General features: G+C 33.6%; 1 protein-coding gene across 2 annotated transcripts in view; it reads left to right on the forward strand.

Annotated features, from left to right (window-relative positions):
* Nucleotides 1-771: 771 nt before the first annotated feature.
* LOC129222191 (prostatic acid phosphatase-like) overlaps nt 772-22,879 on the forward strand; it is an 82,137-nt gene continuing 60,029 nt past the window's right edge. For both annotated transcript variants that reach the window (XM_054856661.1, XM_054856662.1), the window contains exons 1-2: nt 772-972; nt 21,480-21,575. In XM_054856661.1, coding sequence (XP_054712636.1) covers nt 877-972; nt 21,480-21,575 — 192 coding nt within the window. In that variant the 5' untranslated portion in view covers nt 772-876. The remainder of the gene's footprint in view (nt 973-21,479; nt 21,576-22,879) is intronic.

Consider the following 22,879-nt stretch of genomic DNA (forward strand, 5'->3'; position numbering starts at 1 on the left):
TTTTTCTTTTTCTTTTTTTTCTTTCTCTTTTTTCTTTTTCTCTTTTTTTTGAGACAAACGTTTCGGAGGGGGGGGGGTTGTCCCCAAACCCTCCCCCTTAGCTACGCCCCTGTTCTGATATATCGATCGATAATAATATAATTTTTGTGCAAGCATTCTTTGTAGAAATACAAAAAAAAATAAATAAAATAAAATGTCTGGTAGAAAAAATGTAAAATTTGCTGACCCGTGAAAGTTAGGATATTTTGTAAAAATTTTATTGTGTGGGGCCCCTTTGTTGTGGCGTGGTGAGGCCCCAGACCAGTAGACCAACCTGCCCTCCCCTAAATCCGGGCCCTGTGTGTCATTGGACAATGGACAGATGTAAGTTGGTCGGTCATTGTTTTACCTCTTTCAGCAGCCATTGGCCAGAGATTGTAGTTCCTCCGTTAGTTTATTTGAATTGCGAATAGTGACGTTTATTATAAATGAGTTCTGAATTTGCATCCCAAATTAATGCTTTACTTTGAAATTGGAATCTGACCCGTAATCAATTTTGAATTTGTAAAAGTTTCATCGTTTTTCTTTTAAATTGAAAAAGTTCTTTTTAAAAATACTTTTCATTAAAAAAGACATATTTTTTAATTCCTGAGTTCTGTTCTCCATGACTCCTTTGTTTTTGATAAGAAGAATGACGCATCTCCAATCCAACTCAACACAAATAACTTGATCAACCAATCAGAAACGACTTTAGCAGAAAACAAGATTTCGTCCTGAGCGCAACGCAAATAACTGTTTAAGCTCTAAACAAACATGTAAAACGTTTTCCTAAATTGGCTGTTCCAGAGAAAAGTGCTTCTACTGGCAGCTGGCCTTTGCGTATACTAGTCTTTTAAAATGCTCAATTTTTCCTCTTTTGCATTTATTTCTGTTTTATGTCTGTGTTTAAATGTATGTGCTAAAGAAGATAGCAAGCTGTTGTTTGTGCAAATAGTAAGCATATGGATACCTATTTTTTTTTTCTTGAATTGACATATATTTCAAATAGTTGTTCTGTTAGTTTATCAGAAGTATTCAAAATGCGTTTACTACTTCATTGTTATTTTGCGAGCAAAAGTTCATGCTCGTATCATTAAGAAAAAAAATCTTAATTCATTCTGTTAAAAATTTTATTCGTTAAATTTTTACTTAATTTTACAAAAAATAAAATTTGAACTGAACACAATGAGTGCTAACGAGCAAGTCAGTGCACCTTTTTTTGGTATAAACTTGAAGTTTAAATCAATTGGACATAATGTATTTACTCTCATTCTTTGCATTGTAACTTTAAAGCCTGGTGTATTAATTTAAATCAGAAAGTCCCCTTACGAGCCTAGTAACTTTTCTTAGAACCCTTTCTAATAAAAATGATCTTTCTTGAGATAAGGACTTCAAAACTGAATAGCATACTTGAAATGAGGTCTTACCAAATTTCTATATACCAAAGCAGAAGAACCTTCTTTGTTTTTTAAACATAGATTATTGATAAATTCAAGCGTTCTCTTGACTTTATTACTTGCAATGCTGCACTGCTTGACGAAGTCCTGATTCATTAAGACATCTAGAGCAAGAACATTTTCTGCCTAACTAAATGAATGAAACCTGTAAATAATAACTTGTTCGCTTATTTCCGTGAACGAAATGTAGTGCTTGACATTTTCCGACAACAATATCAGTGTTTGTTCAATATTTTTAATGCTGCATGTTTATACAGGGAAAATAAAGGGAATTTTTTTCTCCAGACTACAGTAGCAACCTTTGGGTACTTACCCAGGCTTAGATTTAATATTTAGGTAAATATTCCAAAAAATACTTGCCTACGCCCCTGAGCCACATCAAAAGTGACAGATACAGCATCCAGCCAAATAAGCTTAGGATCACATGTGGAGAAAATTAATGTGATCTAAGCACTACAAGTTGTAAAAAAGACTTATAAAAACCTTTTGGGCTAAAAAGTAATTGGCAGGAAAATATTAAATACACAAAATTTACAAAATATTGCAGACAATTATCAGGGGTTCAAAGAACCCTTTTTTTTCATTTCAGAAAAGTATGCATATAGATTTCAATTACCTATCAAATCCATCCTACCTTTGCACTATTTATGCCAGAACTGCCAACATTTTCTCAAGAATCAGCATAACTTACATCTTGATCAACTTTGGGTTAGGAATTGGCTTTCTGGGAGGAACCAAAGTAGTTGTGAGAGGAAATCATTCTAAATGGAGTGATGTTTTAAACGTGGATCCTCAGGGATCAGTTTTAGGGCCTCTTCTGTTTATTATTTTTATGAATGACATTGATAAAAATATTTCTGGAAACATTAGTTGTTTTGCTGATGATGTAAAAGTTATGGGGATTGTAGAAAATGAAGAACAGGTAAAACAGCTTCAAGAGGATTTAGATTATATTACTAAGTGAGCGGATAAGTGGGCAGTGGCGAATCATGTGATTTTGGGGCCCCAGGCGCAACCTATCCGGAGGCCCCCTTTAATTGACACAACGAAAGTGATATGGTTTCCTATATTTACAATGCAAAAAATCATATTTTTTTGAATCAACAAGCTTTGGGGGGGGGGGGGGAATTATTCTTATTTAAAAAGGAAAAACAATGATATTTCTGACAAAAAAGTTTACTGCGAAAAATTTTGTCTTTTTTTTTGGTAATTTAGGTAGTGCAGGGTGTGAGATCCGAACCCCGATTTCAGACCATCTAGCAAAATCCCAGCTTTCCCCTGTTTTTCTATGCGCATCATTCAGTGGCGCAACCAGAGAGAAAAAAAATCTTAAGGGCGAGAGTTTTTTTTATTTGGCCAGAAAAAAGAGAGAGGAAAAAGAGAACCTTTAATTGAATAGGAAAAATAAGGAGAGAGTGGGGTCCGGGGGTTCTCCCCCGGGAAAAATTTTAAACTCGTAGTTTTAAAAATGCAGTTTTAGACTTTCTTTGATGATGTTAGGGGGCACAAAGGTGCAGCTGCAGGCAGGTCCGGATCTGCTCACCCGCAGACTCCGTAGTGCGGGGGTGCACCCGGTCTTTTTACAACCCAAGAAATTGAAGAAAAAACTGAAAAAATCTAGCACTCTAAGACTTATTAACGTTTCAAATATACATTGCTGGCCTCTGAGGCCCTACAAATTTTGTTGTAGGGGTCCGAAATTTATAGATCCGTTCCTGGGTGCAGGGGTCTCAGCGGAAAATTGTTGAAATTGAAGTCCTAAAAACACGATTATAGGTTATATTTATTGACGTTTGGGTAAGGGATGGAGCTCAGGGACTGCCTTTAATCAATTTTTTTCGCAAAACAATAGATAGATATCAATTCCTCCTCCACCCCCCCTCCCCAATTTTCGAAACTGTATAGTTTCCAAAATTCAACAATAGACAAACTTTACAGGATATTTAAAATCTGATGAAAACCTTCGTGAGAGATTTGCTTTTGTTTCTTTCTTGAAAATTGTACAGTATAATGAAATCCATACTTAAGGGATAATTTAATAGGCTAGACCGGTTATAGTTCAGACACATTTTACATTTTGATTTTTGTTATATTTGTTATTTTATATTTTTCGTTACGAGGGTTACGTACTAAATCAAAATTTCATCGGATGCAAGCACTATTTTTCTATTAAATAATGATTTCAAACCTTTGCAGAGATAATGTATTCGCAACAATAATATCTTAAATTTCTTCTCGAAATTTATTAACTAGACTCAATGAGAGTCAAGTAGATACACAAAAGAATAAACTGTTGCGCTGAAGTAATAAGCGAAATGAAGTTTTAAAGGGTTGTTTTGAAAGAAGATTCTCTCAAAATATTTTGTTCGAGTGAGATGTGAAAAGTAAATTTGATTTAGTTAATGTAAATAAAGTATGCTATCTTCTCCGAATTACGCTTTTTTAAATATTTCAAGAGTAATTTCATTCTTTTGAGGGGTTTTTTTTTGAGCAATCACGATTGCTTATTGTTCTCATTTGACTGTTTTTGGCGTTAGGCTGATTTTATTTTCCCGCCAGCACCCTCTGCCAGCACCACCGTCGCGTCAACCCCCCTCACGATGCTGCTCCTCTTAAGAAAACGGTCTCCAGGTTGCGTCCATGTCCTGCACACACACGCATGCACACACACGCATGCACACACACGCCTACACACACACGCCTACACACATGCCTGCGCACAGACACAAACACACACTCCTACACACATACACACACTCATACCTGCACACAAACACATATGTCTACATACACACATATGCACACTCATGCCTGCACACAGACACAAACACATGTCTACATACAAACACACGAACGCCTACACACACAGCACTGCAGACACAACACGCACACACATGCATACATACACACCCACACACATGCGCCTACACAAACATACACGCTCGTGATTGCAAAAAACATAATTTGAATTCAAGATGCCAAAAATTCAAATTAATATAATTTTTTTTTTTGAGCAATCACGAATTGTTTATTGATTATTTACTTGACCAAAGTTGATGTTGCTCTGATTTTTCAGATTACCATGACGATGGCTGTTTTTATTATTTATTTAGAGAGCAAAATTTTCGTAGTCATAGTTACAAATCGTCTGAGGCCAGGGGCGGCAAATAGGGAGGGGGGTGAGAGGGGCGGTTGCACTCCCAAATTGTTCACTCAGAATAATAAAAAATGGTCAATTCATTTAAGATAACTTATAAAATCATTTGCCTGAATTTTCAGAACAGAAAAAACTGATTTAGAATAATTATTTTCCTTAACTAAAGAAGTAGTCTCTTCATATGGGTTAAATATGTCAAAAAATGCGTAGTCTATGTTATGATCGGACATCTTGTATGAGATACCGGTACTGCGCAATTTTTACGCGTAAACTCCATGTCATTTTACATAAATTTTAATGCTCATGTTATATTTTAATGTTTAGCTAGTAAGTATTCATTGACTCCTTGTACTAGAAACACATTTTAGTAACTCGATGTATTATATGCTTTCTTAAAAAATCTTTGTAAAGCTATGCTCTTTTTGAAAAACATCCTATATCAAAAAATACTTTCACGTCTGCAAATATATCTTGATGCTCTTTACTTGACAATCTCTGAGTGACACACGATGGTATTCAAGAGTTAAATCTTATAAAAGTCCCCTGGACGAATTACTGGAAAGCGACCTTTTCAATGATAGGAAATCTGATGTCATTTTGATAGGTATGACTTTGTTTGAATTTTCGATTACTGTACTTATATTGCGGAGCGTTTTTTGAACAATGCTACACTCTATCACAAAACTTTCAATCCGTTAATCATAATTCTTGGATTGACAATTTAAACTTAGTAATTTTCGAACAAAATGATCAATTCAGTTTCTCAAGAAATTGAGACAGGATTTGATGAGATACATTTATCATTGGTCTTAAGTTCAATATTACGTAGATCGGTTGCAGCAAACAAAAAAAAAATATTACACTTATAAGTAAAATTTATAGCATGAGGAAAGAACTTTTTTGTGAATTGTGCGACTATACTTTTTAATGACGCAAAATAAATACTAGCTCAATTTAAAAAGTTTTCTTGGTTATTTTAAAGAGAGGAATCTGAAGGAAATGTGTTTTTTAACATAACTTTCTTGCTTTCATTGTTTTTTGACTGTTTCAATCAGGTTAGTCATTTGAAAGATGACTTTTGTGTCTCGCTCTCAACATCAAAATTGCCTTATTATTCTTAACATTAAAACCATTTTATTATCACTTCCTGTTAACCAATATGTATTTTATACCATACTGAGAAAAATCCTGTTCAAGAAAATCAACCCCCCAAACGAAATGCTGAAAATACCGCCCCTGTCTGAGGCTTAGCTCAAGCAGACTTGGCATTTAAAAAAGGCTTTTTTTGCTTAAAATTAAGTTTTTCAGAACAAAAAACTTATCTAGATAAAATTAAACAGCAAAAATTCATCTAAATGCAAAATTTAAAGATTACTAATTCCCATCTTTTGAGATTGATAAGAAATAAAAATACATAACGTTATACGCTGCAAATAATCCTTATTATAAGTGTACCTACTGGTCGATATGGGCTATTAGTTCTTTATCTGTATTACCGCATCCGAATCACCATTTCTTTTTTGTGGATATGTCTCGTATTACCAGGAGGATGTACAGAAATTTTGGGACCCATCACAAATAAAACTTTTACGGGCCACCTCCATATTATTTACCCCTACTATTTGGGCCCCCATCAGGCTCGGGCCCGGGTCAACAAGTGTCCCTTCTCCCCCCCCCCCCCCCCCCGTGTACTCCGCTAATGTGTATTACCAATTCTAGAAAATCCAAAGTCATAATATGACGGGTGTATCGTTCTTGACCATTTCCATTCTCTTCCATTTGTAGAAACAAGAAACCCAACGTGTAGGTACTTATCGCAATTCATGATTGTAAAAAGCGTAATTTGAATTCAAGAAGTCGAAATTCAAATGCGAATCCTGGATGCTCTTTTTTGTGTGTATGGGGGGGGGGGGGGTCATTTCTATGCCTTTCTTGAAAAAGAAAATAACCATTAAAATTTGTGAGCCTAAGTATAATTTGGTTTCAACTAAACGCAATGTGTCAACTTGACCGAAACAACACCATTACGTTAACTCAGAAACGTGGGAAAAAAACTTCAGCGAATATCAGAAACTTCTGTTAGGAAAAATTATGTCTTCTATTCAAGGAACACAAATCTTGGTTTAATATGATATAACTACTTAAACACCCTATGCGACAGCTGAAAACAAACTATAAAAATTTACTTTTGTGCGCAAGAAAGCATTTATTTTAACGGAAAACTTGCAAACAAAAAAAGACAGCTGTGGAATAATCATAACTCGGCAGCAGGGCTGTGGAGTCGGAGTCGGGCTCATTTTAGGGTAAAGGAGTCGGAGTCGTTTGAAAACATGTCGACTATGCCTCCGGGTTTCATTTTTTTTCTTTAATTTTCCCCCGACTCTCCTTGCATTTTTTGAAAAATTAACTACCAATTAATTTGATTACATGTATAAATACCTACTAATAAGAAAATAACTCAACCAGCTGGCTTGATTGTTTATCGAATTTTCTGTAACAGCTACCTACGCCGTCTCCTAGTTTGCTTATTTTCAAACTTAATTTAACTGATAGCAACTGTCAGCAAACAAATTTGTTGCCTAACATTTTCTAAATAATCACTTTGAAATAAAAATACTATATTTTTTACCTCAATCTCTGTTATAAAATAGTAAAAGGAATGCATGTATTGCTTGAGCAAGTCGAGAAACTTCTCAGGGTGCTTGGTAAATTCAAAAGAGTGTTGGTACGAAAGCACAAATACAAAAGATCCGATAAAATATAGGGGATAATGTTGTACCTTGGAACACTTTTCATATTTTAATTTTTAACGTCAATTATTTGAATCAAATTTAAAATCTGAAAGTCACATTAAGGCTGCTCTTCAGTGGGGAAGAAAAACGATCTCGCTTGAAAATGGGCTTTTTCTTTAAACGAAAGCAATGTTCATCAGTGAAGTGATTGACACTTCAACAACCAATAGAACGAGCGGTGGCCGATGAAAGTTTGGATCATGTGACCTGTCACATTTTGCAGGGGGACAGACCGGACGCTCCCCTGCTGTGCAGAGTAGTCGAAGGAGGTAATAGCTGACGGCGAAATGAAACCGCAGCTTTTTACAGACCCTTCCAAGGAAATTCTAGTTCTTTCCCTCTTGAGTCTTGACTACATAGGTAAAAGAAAAATTACTCAGTGTAAAAGGCGCGGCATTTTGCAATCCCGCTTGTGATATTAATTTATTTGCATTCGCACTAAAATTAATTTTTGAAACGAAGATTTTTTTTTCCCCATTAATACGGTTCCTGATCTCATGTAGGAAAAATTAACGAATGAATGAATATTTGCAATAAATAAATTTATAAATTCGTTTTATTTTTAGAAAAATGTTCGTTATTGAAAATTGATAAAATCAAAAAAGGAAGGAAAAAAAAAGATAGCCTACATGACCACACTGAATTTTAACGAAATGAACTCCAAATTCTAACAAAAAAATATTCTTTAAAAATGGATAATCCTACTTAATAAATCTGAAAAATCGAGTGCCGAATAAAAGTGGGGACTAACTAGTTATCGGTTGGCGAAATTCCTTCACTTCCTCTGCCTGTTTGCCACTCTCCCCCAACCCCATCCGAGTTAGCAGAAAACATTCTTAAAAATGAAACTAGATCCTCTTTGCATAGTTAATACTTGATTGTACAATAAACATTAATGCCACTAATTACTTACATTAACCTTTATTTGAACTGATAATATTTATATTTTAGTGCTAAATTAAATACTACTTTGTTGGTTAGTTACCTGTTTTACAAATGTAGTGGCGACTAGAAAAAAATGTGGCTACTATAAATGCCTTTTCTCACCACTGGTGACCAGAAAATTCCCCTAATCTTTATCTTTGAATCCTTTTCTTTTTGAAAAAATATTTATTTATTTATCTAAGTACTATATGCAGATGAGAAGGCTACGATAGCATTTCTCAAGGGGTTGTTATGGTGAAAGTTCTTTCAAATTGAGCATAACAACGGCAAAGTCGCGGACGGCTACGGATAAGGATTTCCTGAATTTGAAAAATTAAAGATTTTTCTCTGATCTTTGTATGCAAGGGTGCTCACCCTGCTCCAAGCTCAAAGGCAAAAATCACTCCTTCCCCCACTCTCAATGTTTGTAAACTATCTTGCGTTGAAATTTTGCAATAAAACTAAACCTAGCACTTTTAGAGTCTCAGATTCCCAGTTAGTAAATTCGGCAAAATACATGAGGTATTACATGCATTATATGACCAAAAGTATTGGGACACTTTCAAAAATTCACAATTTTACGGATTTCTCAAAAAATAAAAGACCAATTGCTCTCTGCTCTGTAATTTTTTTCTCATGAAAAGTATACTCCAGACGTCAAATCCAATAACAATTAAGTCTGATATTCATTTAGGGGACCAGCAACAAATAATCTGTTCTTATCATGAATCACTCTATAACGATGGTAGGAAAGTGTTGCCAGTTTGCTAACAATTCCTTACCATTCGTCGCCTATCCTAGAATTATAGAAATTCGGCTCATTAGATTGCTGATAACTTTTTAAAATTTAAAGAAATTGCGGTGGAATTTTTTTCATGGATTGTAGGATGTATCTGAGCTTTGAATTATGAACGTTATAAATTGCTATCTTTCGTGTCTGCGCAGTGAAAAATTAATAGCTTTAACTGTTCATATTTCAACAAATTTTCAATATTTTAACTTCAAATTTTATTATTATGTTTCTCTAAAATGCTGTCAAATATTTTAAAAGTTTAGTAACGTTTGACGAAATACTCTGCGTAATATAAGGCGAAAACCTTCAAAAAAATTTTGCATTTTTGAAAGAAATGCTTATATTTCCATGGGTATAAGAGATACTTTCACAAAAATATAAAAATAAGTTTTTGATAGATTTTTAACTCATTTCTGAAAATTATAGCTTATTCCCAGCAATTTGCAATGAAAAATTATCAAAACACTTTTTTACTCAATTTGTTGTCGGTCCCCTAAATGAATAGCAGACTTAATTTTTATTGGAAAATGACAACTAGAGTATACATTTTATGCGAAACAAATTATAGAGCAATTGGTCTATTATTTCTCGAGAAATCCCTAAACATGTGAATTTTTGAAAGTGTCCCAATGCTTTTGGTCATATAGTGTATATAGTGCTTCTACTTCAACACATTGAGTTTTTATTAAAATTTTCTAATGAGTCTTGTTGGTGTCTGATCCTCGTTAGTTGTCATAATAAATATTAAGGGTTGTCCTTTTTCTCAGAAGGCACGAAAATATTACCTACATGTATATCTGCCTGAAAAAAAAAAAAAAAATCTTGAAATACTTAGATGAAAAAAATCTCAACGCCTCGCTCTGCCAGATTTTAAAGTTTTTATCGCTCTGCCACGTTTTCATGCATCTTGCATTTAATGAATCAATAATAAAAAATAAAAAAAAGGGCGAGAAACAGATTTGCAGGAAATACATAAAGTTGAAACAAAAATGAAAATGAACAGCTTACATTTAGGAAAGCAATTATAGGTACAAGTAAGAGTTCACAATTAAAAAAAAAAAAAAAACAAGACAAACTTTTTCTTTTAAGTTCTGTGTTACGCACTTCTGTGCCGAAAAATTATCGTATCCTGTCTTCAGTCACAGAATAAAATGAATGTTCTAATCCAATGATTATCAAGTAATTTTCATTCGTATAGAACAAAAATCTTTTTTGAGATCCCACATTTTCTATTTTATTGACTCCTAGTAATATGTAAATACAGCGAGAGAAAGGATTTAGCTTCTTGTTTAGGAGAGGGAACCATTTCTATATTTAATTAACATGATCTTTATCGTAAGCATACTATTTACTCAGAAATACTCCCTATTTTCCCAAGCACTCTGTTTGGGGGCTATGCCTTTTAATTTTCTCGAAAATAAAAATTTTCAAAATGCACTTTTAGACGATCTCTGGTAGTATTTGGAAGTAAGTAAGAGGTCCTGTGATCTTCCACCAGCAAATTTTTGAACTTGAAACGCCAAAAACACAATTTCAGGTTCTTCAATTCTATTAGGAAACGGGGAGTTCGGAAGCTTTCCCCGGAATTTTTCGAAATAGTCTAAAAACGCAGTCTTAGTGTGATGTTGGGGGGGAGGCAAAATTTTTAAAGTGTTATAAACATGATTGTAGGCCATCTTTATTAACGCTGGGGACATGCAGGTTTTTGAAATCCAAAAATGCAATTTTAGACGACTTTTTTTTTTTTTTTTTTTTTTTTTTTTTTTTTTTTTTTTTTATGGTCAAAGAAGGACTTTTCACAAACTCCCTTCCCGAAATTTTTTGAAATTAAAGCCATAAAAACGAAATTTAAGACGATCTTTAATGATGTTTTTTTAAGGGGGGGGGGGTGCTTATGTGACCTGAAAACCTTTATGCCTGTAATTAATTTTTTCTACATTGTATTAAAATGTTGATCTAGCTTCTGAGAATGAAAATAGAAAACAGTGAAAACTTGTAACCCCCATTCTATATTGTTCACATTTTAGTTAGCTTTGTCGGCAACATAAGGCTGAAAACGTCATTAAAACTAATACATACAATGCTTAGTAATTCTACCACGGTGTGTTTTTTACATTAACTGAATCATATTAAATTGTTAATATATTTTTCATGATTTTCTATGTATTTAATGAGTATGTTGGTGTACGGAATGTTTTCCGCTATTGAATTTTCCACCTCCCAAACCTTCTAAAGAAATTTGACGAGTCTGGCTCTTAAAGACACAAATAATTTTCAAAAATGTTTGTTGAGCTGTGGAAAGCACTTTATGTGTGTACCATTTGTAGTAACATAAAACACATGTAAAACGATGCAAAATACCCAGTATCTGGAATATGATTTAATCTATATATAAAAATATTTTTCTACTGGAAGGGAAAAATGTCAACTTTTCGCATTCGACAGCATTGTAACAATGTTCATTATATTGTAAATAAACAATTTGACTCAGAAATATTCCTTTCAAATCTATTTCTTTTCAAACCACAAATTTGAAAAAAAGCAGATGTTGCGAATTTAACAGCTAATAGCACGCATCTACATGGATTCACTTTCAAAAGCACTTGATTCTTCACGAAAGCCTTAGGAAAAGAGGAAAGAAGAAAGGACGTCCAGCGGAGGTCATTGAGGGGAACTAATGAGAGGGTAATAAATCTTACACCCCATTAGTTTTTACCCCTCAAAAAGGGGAGGTAACTATTCTAGGGCGGGGCAAATGCAAAAAGTGAATGTATTTTGAAATTTTTTTCAATAGTTAGAACATGATATTTGTTTAAAAAATGGTCGCATTATTTCAAACAAGATCTCAAAAGAGAGCTGGAAATATTTTGCGTGTCAGGGCGTTCTTAAAATTTCGATAGCACGAGTTGCAGATGTTTTACAGAGCGAAATGTCCAACAGTACCTCGTTTTCGAAGAAATTCATTTTTTCTCGAATTTTAAAAAATCGGAGAATGGACACATCAAAAAAGTAAAAACTAAAAGAAACAGACATGGTCTTGAAAAATACTCAGAAAAAAAAACGGATCCGAAAACTTTACAGGAATTTGTAAAACAAGCTCCAACTTTCCCCCGTAGGTTAACATTAGATCCGAATCTTTCAGACTCTCAGTGAAGAGCACCCTTAAAATAGCCCAACATACTTCTATAGAATATATATTTTTTAATTCAGACAATTTGAAAATAAAATGTTGCCAGCCATTTAAAGTATAAGTTCCAAGCTACCCCAAGTTTCAACATCCTATTGTACCTTTAGGACACATCCTGTTGTTCTATGGGAAAGTCTTCATGATTCAGGAAACAGCCTTATTATACTTGAACCAATTTTGCACCAGAAAAGAAAAAGTTGTTTAAAAGACTACATATAAGATTAGAACATTGTTCCATGTCCCTAAACATATCTTAATTATTAAGAACCATGCTTATGTTGTACCTTGGAACGTGTCCTAAGGTACAAAATGTTTGGCTTTCCCAAGGTACAATCACCACGTGGTTTAATGAAAACCAAATGATGGTCAATCTAGAAGCACTATAAATAATTTGCTTGTGAGAAAATAATGAAAGTACTTCTCTTTTATAACAGAATAAAATTCAGTTGACTAAATTTACAAATACATACAAAGACGGAAAATGAAATGAAAAGGAAGAAAATATTTACTTTTGAGTCATGAAATTCTCTTTCTCTCACAAAATCGTAAATTTTACTCATTTGATGCTGATTTTTACTATGGCACCATTTAGGGTGAAAGGTTACTATAAGAGATTATAAAAACATGGCTGCTAAGAATAGATTCTTAGAAATTAGCAGTGCCCCAAGGTACAACACTCTCCCCTAAATGTTTTTTTAATTCTAAAAAATTTTATCTAAGAAAGCTTGGTTAACACTGAAAAGTACAAAATAAAATTGTTATATGATTTATTGCTTACAACACTCAATAATTATAATTAATCCTAAAATCTTCATATTAAGGTTAATTCTGAAGCCGTCAATTAAAAAATTAAAAATTGAGCAAAGAAATGTAGGTATAGTTAAAGCTATTCGTACAAAGCTGTATACCGCCGCATTTTGTGTAAAATTTGCTCCAGACGTACATGTACACGACCTCTCTCCGCAATATAGTGCAATATTTTTGTTGAAATTTTTAAGATGAAATTTAAGATTTATTATTGGGGAATTTTTTCAGAATTAAAGAATCTCAATTTTTATAAACTCTGAAATTAAGTTGAGGTGTCACCCACCAGATGAGTGCCACCCAGGAGGGAAGGGGAGGGGCGCCACCTCTCAAGAAAAGTTTTTGACTTGGCAAAAAAAGTTTTTTTTCTTTCAAAACTCTTTCTCTCACTCTTCTCAGTGCTTTCAAAAATTGAAAGCACATGATTTGATCAGCATCTGTTAAACATTAAAGGGGAGCAAATTAATCTTTTTCATTTTTTTAAAAAATGGGACTTTTTAGTAATCTTACTTTAGAAATCGCATCTATCGGATAATTTGATCTTCATATTGAATTTCTAACGTTGTATGCATCTTAGGTTTACAATAAAATACAACGCGAAAATTTCATAAAAAGGAATTAATGTTTGAATCTCTATTTAGGAGTTTTCCCCCCTTCCCATAAGGGGGGATTTGAAAAAATAAATTTACAAAAATAAAAAAGCCGCAGTCGGAGTCTGATGTTTCAAAATCTTGGAGTCGGAGTCAACCATTTCCCTTCCGACTCCGCAGCCCTGCTCGGCAGCAGTAAAAATTCAGCATCGTAAAAAGAATGTTGCGTAGGAGCAATGCCTCAAAAAGAACTTTTCCCGACTCTTTTGAAACAATTTCGTTTTTAAACTTTGACCAAAAAGGAAAACGCGTTGGAGGAAAAAAAAGTGTGATTGCTCACAAAAATCCCAGGGCTGTTTTATTTTTTGTAAATGCTTTTTTTTTTCATAAAACTAGCAAGATTCTGAACACTGTTACAAGACAACACTCACTGACTGAACTACTGAATTGGATTGAAATGTACCGGACAGAACAGTTCTCGCGGCGATTTTCCAAGGTCAACCCAACCCCCCTGTCTTAGTGCCATAAAAATGCCTTTCCTTTTGTTACTTCTTATCTAATACCCCACTTTCTCAGGGGACAAAATACGACCTTGAAGAAAGAAGCGGGAATTCTCCGATCTCAGAAAAAGTGCTCAGTTACGGTAGAGTGCGAAATATGCTAGATGAAGTTTTCCGGAAGAAGGAAACAAATATATATTTTGAAACTTTAAACCTTATACACATACAAATAAAAATTGTCCAAAATTTCTCTTCTGGAAAAATTCAAACAAAACCACCAGAAGCCTGGGGCCTCTTTAGATGCAGGGGGAATTATTGGAATTACCATAGTAATAGCAGAGAAGAGGAATTTTTGAAAGTAATTGGTGACTGTTTTTTAGATCAAATTGTAACTCAGGGCACTCGACAGGACGTGATTTTGGATCTAGTTTTCTGTGATATGGAAGGTTCTGTTCAGGGATTATGTGTAGGGGAACACATTGGAGACAGTGACCACAACAGTATTAGGTTTGGGATTAAATTTGATGCGCACAAAGTAGAGAATTTTAGGTTTGTGCCCAATTTCAGAATTTGTGGCACTTAGGCAGAGTTTGAAAGCAGTTTTTTCTTCTGGATTGGACAATAGTGATGTGAATCTTCAATGGGCAGAGTTTAAGGAAAAGCTAGCGAAAACGGTTGGGAATCATGTTTCTTTTAGGAGAAAGGGTGTCAACACTAAAATTTGGCCAATGTGGTTCTCCAGGGAAACTAAAGACGCTCTAAATTACAAGCAAGCTGCTTTTCATAGGTTTAGAGAAACTGGTCACAGTGCAGATAGGCTCCAATATTGTAAGGCAAGGCGTAAATTTAAGTATTTGGTACGGATTCAGAAGAGAGAGTTGGAGCAAAGACTGGCAGATAACTTAAACAGGAATCCCAAGAGGTTTTTTGCATACGCTAATTCGGGGAAAGTTCGAAATAGTCATATTGGGCCACTGGTTGATGAGCACGGAATTTTAATTCAGGACGATAGTGATATTGTTAATGTTCTTAATTTTTTTTCGAGTGTTTTTAACGATAACTGTATCTCAACAGTTGACACCAACAAGACACAAGCTTTAACCCTTTAAGCCCCAGATTGCACGATCGTGCGGGTCGAACATCATTCAGATTTTAGCTTCCTAGATCATTATATGTAACAAACGCCGGAATCGGACGATCGTGCTGGTTAGCCAAAGATGTGTATTATACATTTTCTCGAAAAATGGCGGCACTAGTATCTTTCCAGGTTACTGATCTGGGCGTCTTAATAAGTCAGGATTTAAAGTTTAGCCAACAGTGCAGCATTGCTAGTAACAAGGCCAATAAGATGCTTGGGTTTATCAATAGATTTATTTCAAACAAATCTAAAGAAGTTCTTCTGCCCTTATATAGAAGTTTGGTAAGACCTCATTTGGAGTATGCTGTTCAGTTTTGGTCTCCTTATCTTAAGAAAGACATTAATGTATTGGAAAGGGTTCAAAGGCGAGCTACAAGGCTGATAAATGGAATTTCTCACTTAGACTATGATTCCAGGCTTAGAAGGCTAAAAATGTACAGTCTTGAGCATAGAAGAGACCGAGGGGACATGATTCAGTTGTTCAAATTTATTAAAATGAAAGATGTTACGGGGCTGAAGTTTAGCACTGAAAACAGGACAAGGGGTCATTGTTTTAAGCTATTTAAATCTCAGGCTAACATGGATGTTAGGAAAAATTATTATTTTAGCAGGGTAGTGGAACCTTGGAACAGTTTATCGGAAGAGGTGGTAATGAGCAAGGGAGTAGATAGTTTTAAGAGGGCCATTGATCTTCACTGGGGATTGTAAATTGACTAGGAACCAGTCTAGCTGGGCCCAGAGCCTGTTGCTGGTCGTTACTTTTGTATTTGTATTTCCTATATTTTCAAAAAAAGCATCAAAATCGTCCTATATTTCCTATATTTTCAGGCCGAGGAGTCAGTCACCTTTCTCACCTTTAGTCACCTTTTGCAACTTTTGTCACCTTTCTCACCTTTCTTGAAATGTGTCGTAGGATTTTTTTTAAAAATTAAATCCTTGAAAGGTATCTGAATGATAGCTTTAACAGTGAAATTAATTAAAAAAGTAGCATTAAACATCCCCCCCCCCTGCCCACCTTGTTGTTGTTTAAGAAAAATAGCTATGTTGCCGGGAAATCAGGGAGTTTTTTTTATTGCCTGCAATTGCACCCTATGAGCAGAACCAGTCATTCTATCCCCCTTCGACCGTCAGACGCATTTTCTGCAAGTCTCGTCTAAACGCCATTTTGTTTCCTATCATGTTTCTGGCTATAGAGCGTTGTTCGACTAAAGTTCAGCTGCGTTGTTCGACTCAAGTTCAGCTGCGCAATTCCTTTCTGCACACTTTGTTGAGTGAGCGGTCATCAAATGCAAGTTGTCTTCTGTGTTTATCAAGTAACATCATCTAGAGTCTTTGAATCTCACGGAATTTCACGCTCATCTCTAGCCGGGTGCTTGTTTTACTTTTACTGACCTCGAAAGCCATGACTAAGCAGCCACAAGCGGTTCGATTTGAAAAAGGGATGATGGGTTAAGGAGGCGTGCCTCAATGTCTTCTTTGAGTGCAGAATAGTGAAAAGTTTTGATTTACGTTTATAGTTTCACTTTGTGTTTGCACAGAAATGGTTAGTTTGGGTTCTATTTTTGCTGCACAAATGCGAAGTGAACTTGGTCTGTGTAAACATTTTTAAACATTTCCTTTTATGGTGCATCTCAAAGAATCTCCGAAAGTCTTATTTATAAGGTTTTAACCCTTATTATGGCTAGTTCGAGAAAAAATAAAGCTTTTAGAAGCAGATGCTTTCCAAAAGCTTTATTTTATGTAATGGCGAGATTGATTTTATTAAAGCAGGGTCATTCCATGTCAAATTGATTTTATTAAAGCAGGGTCATTCCATGTCAATTCAACCAAAAAAATGGCATTTTGACACTCACTGTCACGGATTTTGATAAAACTTGGTGAGTTTAGTCCTTTAATGTAGAAAAGTATCCACATTAATTTTTTCTTCTCAATCTGGTTTAGTTTTCATTTTAGAGCCAGTCGAAATTTTGAATGCTTAGTATTTTCCAAACTATGACGATTCTGTTCGTTGATTGAAAATAATTTGTATTTCATTTATTTTTCAGCCAATTTTTATGAAAATTTACAGTAATATTAATGAAAGTATAAGGATTTCAGAAAAAATATAAAAAAATTCTAAGTAATATGTTAAAAGTAGAAAAAAATTATTTTCATAATTTTTGCAAAAAGCATTGAAGCATTTTTAATAACTTGATTTAACACTATATTTTTTACCTCCCATGGACATGTCATGGAATATTTTCAGAGCTTGCTAAAAAAATAAAAAATAAATAAAAACAGAAAGAAAAAAATTATGAACATTTTCAGGCATATGAAATGATATTTTTAGTTTCATACTTCAACAATTTATTTTTACATTGTAAGTACAATTATTATTTTGTTAAAGTCTGATTTTTCAAATTGGTTTTCTCAGTTATTCTCTATTGTCAAGACTTTCGATTTAATATTTATGCTTTGTATTTACTAAGAAAAAAGAAATAATACTGATAATTTTTCAACAAGCTAAAAAAAGACAAAAAAAAAAAAAAAAAACAATACTAAAAATGTGATTGAATAATATAAATTATATGTTCAATAAATGCATCATCTTGCTCTTTACTTCACAATTTCAAGTTTTATTATGTTGATTATATATATATATATATTAAGGTTATACAGTTTACACTGAAAGTTTTTTGAAAATGTCTTAAAATTTTTATTTTACTACTTCTAGCCCTATAATATTCATTTCCAAAATTGTAAAGAAATCTTTACAAAAAGTATATAGGCTATTTGGGTAAAAGTCAGTAAAAAGGGATAATCCTTTTTCTGTTTTTTGAGTTCTTAACAAATTGCTTTTGGTTACCTTTTAGTTACTTTTTTGTCACCTTTTAGTCGCCTTTGTTTTCAAATTTGTCACCTTTCTAACTTTTTTCAAAGGCCATCAGTAGTCCTCGGCCTGTATTTTTCAAAAATGTCCTATATTCCCGTTTTTTACCCTATATATCTTTTAAAAAGAACAGCAAATAAACTTTCTGACGTCGAATTTTTCGCTGAAAGTACGTGCCCAAACGAATTTCAGGTTAAAAAACGCAACTGACTAAATCCTACAACAGGCATCTTCTCTCATTGGCTACAGCAATGTGACGTCACTCTATAGTGGGTGGAGTTTCGAGAACTAAGTCGTCTGAAGTTGGTTTTAGAATTTTGCGTTTGGGGGGAGGGGGGCCACAGCCGTGTGTTTTGTTTTCCATTATGGTTTTCATTTTTGTTGGTATATTTTTGTGTACAGTGCAATATTCTAATATTCTTTTTGCAATCTTTTCTTTTTGTGGAATTTTGGGATCGTGGAATATTAGTTCCTTATGATGTTAAAATGTAGTTTGTTGTAATAAGTGGAATTATAACGGCGAAATCGCTTAACAAAATTTCGTGTGGAGTGGTTGAACCAGGAGGACATTAAGTGTACAAATTTTGGTGCATGGTGCACTGAAGGAAAAGATGGTTTTACCTATTTTTGCCATTTTTGCAACTGTTCAGGGTCCATAAGCAATAGTGGATTTTCGCAATTGAGGCAGCATGCTGAAGCATTCAAGCATAAAGAAAACTCTGAAAAACGTCAGAAGGATCCTTTGCAAGCTCTGTTTGTTCTTAATACAAGTGGTAAAGGGTTCAGTTTCTGTATAAAATCAAAGAACAGTGGAATTAGTACTTTAGTTATGAGTGAGGAAGAAAAAATTATCTTTGTTCAAATTTTGTTTAGTTAATTAGTATATAAAGTACACTGTTTTTTTCAAAAATTTTTCTTTCAATTACAGGAAATTCATTTCAGATGTAAGTTATAATTTTGTTTGAGGTTTTTTTAAACAAAATCATTCATAAGAATAACTAAATAATATATGATATGTATTATTTCGTTTTTCATTGCAAAATTATTCATATATAATGTGTCCTATATTTGTCCTATATTTTTTGTGGAAAATGTCCTATATGTGACAAGTCGGTCACTTCTACCCCTGGGGACACTGTTTTAAGCTATTCAAAACTCAGGCTAATCTGGAAATTAAGAAAAATTGTTTCTTTAGCAGGGTTGTGGGCGGAACAGCTTACCGGAAGAGGTATTAATGAGCAAGGTGGTGGATAGCTTTAAGAGGGCCACTGATCCCATTGGGGACTTAAAACTGATTAGGCAACAGCCTAGCTGGGCCCAGAGCCTGTTGCTGGTCATCACATTTGTATTTGTAACTTCACTAAGTTGCTATTACTCGAATATTACTCATCTAATTCTTCTAAAAATTTTAGTTTTTGTAAGTTACCTAAATGTGGACTAGTATACCCACGGTTCTTAGTTTGAAACAAATGTTGTCATTTTTTTCTTTGTGACAAAAAGTAAGATCTTACTTCAGGAAAAAAAATCAACTTGTTGATTTTTTCACGAAAACTGTTTGAAAAAGTAGGGTTTTAGACATATGTAAGTTACACAGAACTGTCAAAATAACTTTCTGAAATAAAATTTGTTCATTGTTTCAGTAATGTATGATTTCATTATAGGATTTAAAGGGCTATAGGTCAGGGTGGATACAGGGGGAAGGGGGGGGGGGTCATCATCCTTCCTAACCATTGACTATATTATCCATTCATCAGTGATCATAATTCAATAATTGGATAAAACATGATGGCTGTAGAATATCATGCTAATATATTGTTATACATAGGGTTGGGCGATGCATCGAAAAAAATCCGTGTGCATCCTACATCATGAAACTGGTTTAGAGTTTTTCTCTAAACCAATGCATCAATGCCGCACAGACTACAAATCCAAGCACCAATGTTCAGAGACCTCTCCTTGATCATTGCCGTTTTAATCTCTTAATTGTTTCAACACGCTGTGGAAGCAGGGGCGTCCCAGTTTAAGGTCACTGTAACCTTCCAAAAATGTCCTTATTCCACAAGTTTTTTTGTGATGATTTGGTAAATTTGGGGATTACTTTGCGAAATTGCCTTTTGTGTTCACGTTCGTATTTTATCATTCAGTACAACTCTGAGTATAATTCGGCAAATTAAAAAGAAGACCCCTCCCAAAAATTAAAGTTCTGGCTGTCTCTGTATGAAAGTATCAAAAGCGAACCAATACCTTCACTTTTCCCAAAACTTGCAGAAATATCCGCAATTTTTTGAGCTCTTGATGGAAAATGTATTGATGGAACATTTTTATCTTATAATGAATTATTCATCAAAAAAAATCTTAAAGCATAAAATCTCAACAAAGAGTGCATACACGTCTTTTAGTGCTTTGAGGAAGCTTTTTTTTAAATGCAAGAAGATGAGACTGTTTCAATAAGTTTACATCTTTTTTTATTGAAAAAATAGGTTCATTGTTATTTTAAGACACATGTCTGGATAATATTTATTGCTATCTTGCACTTACAACGCTGTTTTTTTTTTACTATTTCTTGTTGTTAGAATCTGTTTGTAGTGTCTGGCATAATTTATATTTTTTTCATGTTAAATATATTTTTCAAGAATTTAAATAAGCAGTTATAGCTAAAACTCTTAAAAAGGAAAAAAAGAAAGCTTACATTGTGATGCATCGCAACATCTCAATGTAAGGTTGGCAATGCATCATGATGTAGGAAATCCAACATAGCCCTGCTCTAATTATACATTGTGTCCAAATAATTTATGAAAAAAATTTAGGTGTTTGCGATAATCTTTTTAATTTGTGGATTACTTTTAAAACTAAATGTTTGAAATACCACTTCTTTTCATAGCTTCTAAAATTAATTAATAAAGTACCCTATTAAGGCACCTTATTCTAGGCCAGTTTGGTGCTTCGTATCGACAGTTTGACACTTAAGCAGTTCCAGACCCAAAACTCTATTTTTTAGCATGATCCCCCTTAAAATGCTAATTTGTTTCTGCCCCTGCTATAGGTGCCATTTGTTGGTCATGAATGCCAATAAAAAATCAAAATTACTGAATTCCTGTGGTTCTACTAGCTTTTATTCCCCCAAACTAGTATTGTGTTTAGAGGTGTGTAGTGTTTCAGTTCTTTGGAAAAAAAAAAGATTGTAATTATGTATGCGAAAATACATTAAATATGAAGATTAATAAGTGGGTGACTTTGTTTTATGTTACAGCTCTTCAGACATGGAGATCGAGCACCCATTACACTTTATCCAAATGATCCAAATCCTGAGAGCATTTGGTCTGAAGGATTGGGAAGGTTGACCATGGTACGTGTCTATATGTTTTGTTGAATAATTTTAACTCTGCCAACTACGGTATTATCCTGCATCAACCAGAATGCCGTAAAATTTGAAGTTCACCAGGTTTTCAATAACCCTTACATGATCATTTCTGCCTTGCTAAAAACATTGAGATTAGAAAAATATTCTTAATTTAATATAATAAATACATAATTAAGATAAAAAATAATGAGAATTCTATACAGTGTCTTACTAAAATTACTAAGTGGTTTAATATTGTTAAAATATTAACAAGGTTATTCTTATTATTCTGTTTAGAAAAATAGTCCTGAAATAACTGATAATTACGTAAACAATTTAAATCAGCTATTCAATGAACAAAAAAAGTAGTTTACTTATATAATTGAAATTTAAAACAATTTATTAAAAAAAATTTATAAATGCAATAATTACTATGATTACTTTTGAGTTGATCCTTTTATTATCATGTAACTAAATTAATAAACGTACATTAATTTTATCTTTCTCTTGTTAGGCTTTAAATATTTATATTCTTGACTAAATAAACTAGTTTTTTAGTCTTTTTTTTTTTTTTGGCAAAATGAATCCCAAATTTTCTGGCATACTGGTCAAAACTTCACTTTTTTTTCCCAGCATGCTGACTTACGCAATGTAATATGGTATCAATTTACTTCATACAATGATGAATTTTGAAATTCATTATGGAATTCATCGTTATTGTAAAATTCAATCATGAAATTGCATTTCAAACTGTTTGAAATTTTTTCTCAAGGAAAATATTAGTAAGTAATGCAAATCGTAATCAGCTAGGAAAGTTGGTGCTCTATCTCTTTCTTTATCCCTAGGGAAGCAGCTCATAATAAAATAATTGTTGTGGGTCAGAACACTGATAAATGAAGCTAAGATAGTATCTCTATTTCAGAAAAAAATATTTGAGTATTTGTCCCAAAATTCTCAATGTATAATGAAATTGTGATTTTCGTTTTGTAAAGTTGAACAAACCAATGGGCCACACGAGTCAGCTTCGTGGACCAGATGTGGCCGGGTGGCCATAGATTGGGCACACTGAGTTAGAATAAAAGCTTAAATCTAGAATTAGAAAGTGAGATTTTTTGATTTGTAAAACCTTCTCAAATAATAGGAGTGACACATCATTATGTCTTGTTATAAAGCATTGTAAACTTTATTCAGAACTTGTGTATGGTAGGTGCTGTTGGTGTTTTTAGCAACAAAGTGTACTCAATGTTGGATTCAGGAACGCTTATAAAGTAAATTCAAGCATATATATATATATATATATATATATATAT

Source organism: Uloborus diversus, chromosome 5 (assembly GCF_026930045.1).
Source record: "Uloborus diversus isolate 005 chromosome 5, Udiv.v.3.1, whole genome shotgun sequence".
NCBI lineage: Eukaryota > Metazoa > Arthropoda > Arachnida > Araneae > Uloboridae > Uloborus > Uloborus diversus.